The 9827-nt window shown below is 46.1% G+C and overlaps 1 protein-coding gene across 1 annotated transcript; it reads right to left on the bottom strand.

Annotated features, from left to right (window-relative positions):
- Positions 1 to 6265: 6265 nt before the first annotated feature.
- On the bottom strand, positions 6266 to 9827 carry LOC130294525 (transcription factor HES-5-like). Its single transcript, XM_056544453.1, has 3 exons — positions 9562 to 9827; positions 9226 to 9400; positions 6266 to 8463 (listed from the first exon to the last, which is right to left on the bottom strand). Exons 1-3 carry the CDS (start codon positions 9610 to 9612, stop codon positions 8246 to 8248), a joined length of 444 nt encoding a protein of 147 aa, XP_056400428.1. The 5' UTR covers positions 9613 to 9827; the 3' UTR covers positions 6266 to 8245.

The following is a 9827-nucleotide window of genomic DNA, read 5'->3' as shown; positions in this document are numbered from 1 at the left end:
CATGTGCCGTGCAGCACAGCGGGAAAGCCACCCAACTTTTTATTTATTTATTTTTTTAGATTATTTATTATTTTCATTTTATTTTATTTAGCTGATTCACATGAACAGGTGAAGATCCCACATCACATACTCAGAATGTTATTTGGATACACTGAGAACACTGCCCAAATCTCGAACCTCCTTGGAGAGGTGACACAGCAGATAACTTCCGTTATCACATCCTATTAAAACGAAACAGGAAATCAAACATTAGCCTCGTAAGGTCACTTCAAAGGGCATTCCAGGTACCGAAACCAATATTTATTTATTACTTTTTTTTTTTTTTTTTCTTTTTTTATGTTTTTATCCCCTGTCCACAGACCCTTTAGAACCTCCGGGACCCTCCACGACTGTAGATAGACATCCCGGCCTCCACACCAACACCAACCACTCGCAAGTACCGTACCGTGAGTGCGACCAAGTCGCAGGAGCCACCAAAGCGGACCACAAATTACACCACTCTCCCCGATGACCCACGGGCCGGCCACACAAGCAACCCTCCGGAACTACAGCCAGAGAAAACAGGACAAAGCGTCAACACCCAATACCGACCCAGGGAGCATAGCCCTGAAAGGAATTGTAACCCCAAACAGCGAAGCACTAGATGCAACAGACAGAGCACAGGAAGAAAAACACGCCCCGTGATCACTCAAATCACACACTAGAAAAGAAGAAAAAGCATCACAAAATTAGCGCGCAACCAAGCGCAGGGGACTTGCAACCCACACAGTAACGTTACAAGCCTAGAACATGAGCTGCCGAAGCAAGCACCCAAAGTCCCACAACCAACACCAAGGGAGAAGCACAAACAAAACCCCAAGCATGGCAGAAACCCACTGACTACCAAGACCCAGGGGTAAACCACCCCACAGCACCACTGGAAAACCAAACACCACACCAACAACCGACCAAACCAGCCACATCCGAGAACAAAGCGAGCTCCCCGTGCAGGGAACTGAAAGCAGGCCAGGTCACCGCATGACCCTTGAAAAAACCCCAACCAACCGAAATGTCAGCCCAAAGCGTACCAGGGGCACATATGCGGGGGCCCAAATACCAGACACCCTCGGCGGCCAAAGACAACCTGCAGGAAAAAACTCCGCCCAGAACCATATTCCATGCGGAACTTACAGTAAACCAGCAAGGACCGGAACAGGGGCACCTAGCGAGCCCCGAGGAAACCAAAGCAGAGAAAACGCAATCACTCCCCGTCCACAGGAAAACTGCAGACCAACGCCAACGCGGCATGCGGAAGACTGCAACAAACCACACCCCAACAAGCGTAGAGCACAGGAGTATCCCCCTCCGGAAAACCACCATAAACAAAAGAAACCACGAGGAAAGACAAACTGAGACTCAAAGCGAAACCTACCCACCGCCACATCAGCTAAAGCACCCAGCACGACATACAGGAGTCCCATGCCTACCAAAGATCGGGAGCAAAACAGGAGAAAACATCAGACAATACACTAGGACAAACAGAGCAGCGGAGAGGGACTACAACTAGTGACGGAGAGAAACACCAAACAAAGGGGGAGAAAACCAAAAGAAACAAAACCGTAACTGGGTGCCACCGATTCAAAATAAGGAACAAGCCTCAGGAGCTAAATCCACAAAACCCGGTCATCCAGAGCGTAAGGCCAAAAGACCACTCACCTAAGCGTGCACCGCAGAAATTGATACCACACCAAAGCACCCCGTCAAGAAGAGACGTACCCAACTCACAACCAGAGACCAACATAGACATACACCTATATCCGAGACCCAAACCCAACAAACCCACAGGAACAAAAGGTGGAAACTACCAGAACAGCCATAAGCACACTAACCGGGGAAGGAGAGGGAACCAACCCAGCTAGCCAGTTGAAGACAACTGGCCTGCCAAAGCACCAAGGGCAGGCACGAAAATAGAGCCCCCCCTGCCCCCCCGCAACAGCACACTCACTAAGTCCAGAAGATGGAGAAGGCACAAAAGCAGGAGGAACCACTTCACCACCGCAGGCGTTGAACAAGGCACGCTGGAGACCACCTGGTTGCGGGTACTCTGCCGCCGCCCGGAATGGCGCCGGGCAACCAGCAGCAGAGAACTCAGGAAGAGGGACAGCAGCGGAGAGGGTTTGGGGTGCAGTGGCTGCCTGAACCATGCGCCGTGATCCGAAGTTTACAGCGATACAATTGTCGTGTCAAACAGAGTTGCGATATAAATATATATATATATATATATATATATATATATATAATTTATTTATTATTTTATTTTATTTTATTTTTTTTTATAGGTATGAAAAGCGACCAAAATACGCTATATGGGACTGTAGAATTTATATATTTAATTTTTAATTCGCGCTTACACGTGGATCAAATGAGGATATATAACTTGATAGTGCGGACATTGACGCACGTGGCAATACCACATGTGCCTGTGTATTGAAATCTACACAGTTTGTACTTTTTATTTTTTTTTTTTATTGTAATTTTTCTTTTATTTATTTTTATTTTTTTTTAATTTTTTGTATATATATATTTTTTTTTTATTTATTTAATTATTTATTTTTTAAATTAATAAATTAAGTACCTTTTTTATTTTTTTTTATTTTTTTTTATTTTTTTTTTTTTTTGCGCATACGCCATTGAAGGAATGCTGCAATCGAAGACATATTTAGATAGTACGAACATGTACGCACGCAGCGATACCATATACATGCTTGATGTAATACAGTTTTTATTTTATTTATTTATTTAATTATTATTAGTTATGTATTTATATTTTAATTCATGTTTTTATGTATGGGGGAAAAAGGGGGGGGGGGAGGAGTGATCCAAACATTTATCATGGCAAGGGTTAAATTTTTTTTTTTTTTTTTTTTTTTTTTTTTGTGCGCAATGCTATAGCTCCATAGGGAGCCATAACACTGCACACACAGATCATTGCCATGTATTAACATGGCAATGATCTGGGTTGTCAGTGATTGATTGCTCAAGCCTGAATTTCAGGCTTGGAGCAATCAATCCACGAGCGGACGCGCAGGAGGCAGGTAAGTGACCCTCCTGCTGCGTTCCAGCTGATCGGGACATCGCGATTTAATCGCGATGGTCCCGATCAGCCCGACTGAGCAGCCGGGACGCCTATACATACATTCAGATGCGGCGATCAACTTTGATCGCCGCATCCAAAAAGGTAATGCCGGACATCTGCCCGATCGGCGATGTCCGGCATTAGCACGGGTCCTGGTTGCTAATAGCAACTGGGACCTGGCGGCTATGATGCGCGCTCGCCTTGTGAGCGCGCATTATAGCTGGGAACACGCAAATGGACGTTAATAAACGTCCATTTGCGCAAGGCTATACAAAACAGCCGCAGCAACCCAGGGGCCGCCACCGCAGACGGAGGGGACAGCAATGGGGAAGGAGGCAAAGCGCGCACATAAGGAGCACGCCTGGCAAAGGGGCTCGGGCCAGGGGCAGAGAAGTGGATTGGAGGAACGGGCAGGGAAAAGGATTAAAGGTACGGGAAGGGGATTAAAGGAACGGGGCAGGGAAGAGGAGTAAAGGAACGGGCAGGACGGGCGGACGGGGGGGGGGGGGGGGGGCAAAGGAGAGCGGGACTGTGAGAGGGCGAGAGGTCCGCCAGCCTCCCGAACCTGACGCCAGGGTGCAACAGGAGGGGAGGCCAGCTCAGCCACAAGCGAGCATGCCAACCCTCACCCTCCTGCTCCATCCGGGCCATAATATGAGGGGCAGACACATACCAACCGGCAGACAAAACTCCGGGTCCTGGGCAGATTGAGGGGGGAAGGGAGGCACCACAGCTATAAATACCCAGGGGAGGGCCCCTGAAAGCCCGGGAAACTATTAAACCCCTGATTGGTGCACTCCTTCCCCCCCCACCCATGGGACATACCACTGTAGCCATTTGCAAGTTTTACAGGCGGGGGAGGGGGCTAAAAACCTTGCCTGTATATTTCTTAACCTCTTACTGCTCACCAGTCAGGGGGCAAGCTAGTTATGCACAGCTTGCCCCTCCATATCTATATATCTCATATCTACCTTATACATGATGTAATAAAGTTCTGGGAAAACAACATTTAGTTAATTTACTTCATTAAATATTCATTAGTTCTGTGGGGATCAATATCAATAACCATCAATAATCATGTAAACCATCAGTTCTCTGCACACAGCAGATTATTGAGGATTATTGATCAGGGTCTATATATTCTCTGAGCCAAATACAGTAACTACTTGCCTCGTGTGAAACTAGTGGCGGATGCGTAATACTAACTGTGACTTCATCCTTTGGCGGTTGGATGACGGAGAATGCTGGGAGTTGTAGTTTTGCAACAGCTGGAGGCACCCTGGTTGGGAAACACTGGTCTAATGAATAACAATTGGCTCCTGACTGATAAGCACATCTTGTGGGTACAATCCCTCTGGTCTCCAGGGATGGAGGATGTTGGGTCGTGATCCCCATGAGATCCCATCATACTGGACACCAAATAGGACAATAATCCTCTGCACTGTGTGGGGTCCTAGAGGGGGCTCAGTACTGACTACAGAATCCATTTAATAGCCATTGGCATGCTTCCCAGAGAGGCGTGGGCTCAGGGTCCTTCATTTATAGGTCCTCGAGCCAACCCATTAAAGGCCATATCCAGGAATAGAGCTAAATCTCCTAAAAACAGCGCCACTCCTGTCCTCAGGTTGTGTCTGGTATTACAACTTGATTCCATTCATCTCAATGGAACGGAGCTGCAATACCGCACACAACCTAAGGACAAGGGTGGCGCTGTTTTTGAAAAAAAAAATCATCTCTGTTTTTCTTTTCCTGGATAACCCCTTTAAAGGACAACTGCAGCGGAAAACACTCATCCCCTTTCTACAGGATCGGGAATAAGTGTTTGATCACGGGGGGTCCGACAGCTGGGACCCCCCGCAATCTCCTAAATGGGGCCCCAGCATAGCACTAATGCGCATAGCGTCGACCTGAGAGGTCAAGGGTTAAGCCCCCTCCCCTCCCCGTCCCCATACAGTTCTATGGGAGAGAACGCTGCCTCTCCGCCTCTCCCATAGAGTTACATGCGGCTGCGGCTGGCGTGCCTCCTGCATGGGAGAGCTGCGGCAGAGCCCTGGCCCTGTGCAGGAGATCATGGGGGGTCCCAGCGGTCGGACCCCCGCGATCAAACACTTATCCCCGATCCTGTAGATAGGGGAGAAGTGTTTTCCACAGCAGATGTCCTTTAAAGGGGTACACCGGCCGATCACAGGGCTGAAGTACCCTGACGTCACGACTCCGCCCCCGTGTGACGTCACCCCCCGCGCCCGCTATGCAAGTCTATGGGAGGGGGCGTGACGCCCCCTCCCATAGACTTGCATAGCGGGACGGGGGTGACGTCACACAGGGGCAGAGTCGTGATGTCACAATCCTCCGGCCCCATGGTCGCCATCCGGCAGTTTGTGAGCTGGCAGCGCGGCGTGCAGCTCAAAGAGGTGTGTGCCGAATGCAAGATCGCGGGGGTCCCCAGCGGCGGGACCCCCGCAGCCAGACATCTTATCCCCTATGCTTTGTATAGGGGGGGGATGAGATGTCTTAGGGCCGGAGTACCCCTTTAATATGACCCCCCCCCCCCCCCCATCTCTCATCTACAGCCCCATTTCTGCCGGTGGGTTATTATGTCAACACTTATGGGTGGGAGGAGAAGAAAAACAAAAAAATAACAAAAAAATGGTGGGGGATGGGCCAAGGATATAATCAACGTAACATCATATTAAAACCAATGACAATGGATGAATAATAACTCATTTTATTGTTCACAACTCGTCTCAATATATTTGACAATCGAACATTGTTCACGAATAACAATAAACAGTCACACGGCAACAATGAGTAATACAGATAAGAATTATTATTTTATATTTTTATATAATTATGTATATATTATTAAGTTGTATATCATTATATAATTATATATATATTTATTATTAAGTATTATATTATTATATTGCAGAACACAGTCTGTTATATATCACTTTCTAACATATGCTGCAAATATTGCAGACCCTATAATTAGAGATGAGCAAACTTCCAGTAAATTCGATTTGTCACGAACTTCTCGGCTCGGCAGTTGATGACTTTTCCTGCATAAATTAGTTCAGCTTTCCGGTGCTCCCGTGGGCTGGAAAAGGTGGATACAGTATTAGGAGACTCTTTCCTAGGACTGTATCCACCTTTTCCAGCCCACCGGAGCACCTGAAAGCTGAACTAATTCACGCAGGAAAAGTCATCAACTGCCGAGCCGAGAAGTTCGTGACGAATCGAATTTACTGTAAGTTCGCTCATCTCTACCTATAATATAAGCAAATCATTAAACATACAACCTCAATACACAAGAAGTCATAGAATTTAAAATATCTGATAACTTATGAGATTCCCATAATACAATATCCTAAACAGGACATTGACCACTAATAATAGTGAACTGTAGGGGGCGCTGTGCACAGTACAATTAGATACTGAATAGGTTCTTATGTTACATCCTCAGTGAGAATATACAGGGATAATCTTTCAATTATCATAGTAACATAGTTCATAAGGTTGAAAAAAGACCGGAGTCCATCGAGTTCAACCTATAACCCTAATGAGTCCCTACTGAGTTGATCCAGAGGAGGTAAAGAATCCTTCCCGACTCCAAATATGGCATCAGAATAAATCCCTGGATCAACGTTCTGTCCCTATAAATCTATTATACATAACCTGTAATGATATTATTCTCCAAAAATGCATCCAGACCCCTTTTATATTCTTTTACAGAGTTCCCCATGAATTCCACAGTCTCACTGCTCTTACAGTAAAGAACCCCCGTCTGTGCTGGTGTAGAAACCTTCTTTCCTCTAGACGTAGAGGATGCCCCCTTGTTATATATACAGTCCTGGGTATAAATAGGTCATGGAGAGATCTCTGTACGGTTTCCCAACCAGGGTGCCTCCAGCTGTTGCAAAACTACAACCCCCAGCATGCTCGGACAGCCTTTGGCTGTCCGAGCATGCTGGGTGTTGTAGTTTTGCAACAGCTGGAGGCGCCCTGGTTGGGAAACACTGATATATAGAAATGTCCTCCAGCTGTTGAAAAACTAGTAATCACAGATATTGTCTGGTATAATGAGAGTTGTAGTTTTGCAACAGCTGGAGGCGCACTGGTTGGGAATTACTGCCCTATAGAATAAATAAATAATACATCTGGCTGCAAATCTTGCACAACATTCTATATAACGTTGTTCCCCAACCTGTGGCTTTTTGGCTTTCGCAAAACTACAACTCCCATCATGTTATGTCAGCTAAAGGCTATAGGAGCAGGATGAGGGTTGTAGTTTTGACACCGCTGGAGAGATACAGGTTGGGAAATGATATGTATCTGAGCTCAGTCTTGCACTTATTAACACACGTTGTATATACATTATTATACATTGTATATGAGACGACGGCAAATATTACAAACACCCAATAAAGGATGTAACAAAGTAGAAATCTTCATGTAACATACATGACAGCGGAGCGTTCACATATAACCTGTGATACAACTAAGGCCAATATGTGACCACACAATCCTATATCCATCATATCATGGGATATCACAACACCCCCCTCTGTATAGAGATAGAATACACATAGTGCTATATACACTGAATGATACATAATATCTACTGTATATATCAGGCCGGAGGTCTCACCTCCATTGTTCTGCAATGCTCTGCACTGGAGCTCTGATATCTACATACAATCCTCCGCTCTGTATATAGAGCCAGTACACACTACATCTGATCGGATACATTGTATCACTGGGAAGATCCATACAATGTGTCCATACAGGACGGATTCTCCATAGGAGACAACTACTCCTCTAATAACATAGAGCCGAGTCCACACAGGAGCCGCAGATCATCTGATGGACTAATAATCCATCATCCCCCCCATCACATGAGGAGACATTAGTGGGGGCAGAAGACCCCCCAACTCCAGCTCTGGGGTATACTGGGGGTCACAGCTCTCAGCCCACACCCCACATAAGAGGGTCCGCTCACTACCAGGGTCTCCACATAAGAGGGTCCGCTCACTACCAGGGTCTCCACATAAGAGGGTCCGCTCACTACCAGGGTCTCCACATAAGAGGGTCCGCTCACTACCAGGGTCTCCACATAAGAGGGTCCGCTCACTACCAGGGTCTCCACAAGGCTTGGCTGCTGTCTGGGGGGCTGTGTTTGTTGGGGATCTGGTAGATACAGGGGGATACAGGAGGAGATAGCGCCCCAGTGTGAGCCCCAGGGAGGTTCTGCAGCAGCTGGATCTGGAGCTGGCTCTGTCTGTGTTGGGACAGGAAGGTGATGGAGTCCTGGAGGCAGGTGGAGAAGCCTTCTCTCTGGGCCTGGACATCTAGAAGAGGAAAGACAAACATGTCAGTGACCATCAGATAGATAGATAGATATGAGATAGATAGATAGATAGATAGATAGATATGAGATAGATAGATATGAGATAGATAGATATGAGATAGATAGATAGATAGATATGAGATAGATAGATATGAGATAGATATGAGATAGATATGAGATAGATAGATATGAGATAGATAGATATGATATAGATAGATATGAGATAGATAGATATGAGATAGATAGATAAATATGAGATAGATAGATAGATAGATATGAGATAGATAGATACGAGATAGATAGATACGAGATAGATAGATACGAGATAGATAGATATGAGATAGATAGATAAATATGAGATAGATAGATAGATAGATATGAGATAGATAGATACGAGATAGATAGATACGAGATAGATAGATACGAGATAGATAGATACGAGATAGATAGATAGATACGAGATAGATAGATACGAGATAGATAGATACGAGATAGATAGATAGATAGATATGAGATAGATAGATAGATAGATATGAGATAGATAGATATGAGATAGATAGATACGAGATAGATAGATACGAGATAGATAGATAGATAGATATGAGATAGATAGATAGATAGATATGAGATAGATAGATATGAGATAGATAGATAGATATGAGATAGATAGATATGAGATATATAAATATGAGATATATAAATAGATGTAGAGTATGTATCAGCCGCTGTCAGACACCTGTGAGGATCCGGAGCGGACACTTACCTCTCTGGGCCATGTGTCTCTGCAGGCAGGTGACGGTCATCTCCAGGATATCGGCTTTCTCCGGTTTGGAGGGGAGCTGATGTCTCTGGATCTCCTTCTCCAGGAGGAGGCGCAGCTGCTCGATGCTGCTGTTGATACGATCTCTCCTCATTTTCTCTATCACCGGTTTCCTCAGCTGGAGACAAGACATGGCCGCGGTTAGTTACACTGCGGGGGCTGCGCCCTTACGGGGTTTTTCATGTTTTTCATTCAGTTTTTTGAGCCAAAGTCAGAAGTGGATTCAGCAGGAATGAGACATATAAAGGAAGGGCGGACAGTGCGGGGGTTAACCCTTACCTTTCTGGGCTGCGGGAGGAGGGGGTCAGTAGCTGCGCTGTAAGGAGCCATCAGGAGGGTCCTCTCTATAGATAGGAGGTGAGGGGTCTGCAGCCTGGGAGCAGACGGCCCCTTATATACCGCTCTCCCTGCATAATAATGTGTGAGGATCAGAGCCGGCGCAGGTTCCCACACTCAGCAGCCAATCCCAGCGCAGCGCGGACAATGGACGTGTGTCCATCTGGAGCCTCCAATCCAGGAGATAATAGAGGCTGCTGGGGGGAGTG

Source organism: Hyla sarda, chromosome 10 (genome assembly GCF_029499605.1).
Source record: "Hyla sarda isolate aHylSar1 chromosome 10, aHylSar1.hap1, whole genome shotgun sequence".
Lineage (NCBI taxonomy): Eukaryota > Metazoa > Chordata > Amphibia > Anura > Hylidae > Hyla > Hyla sarda.
This window is presented reverse-complemented; position numbering and strand designations above follow the sequence as displayed.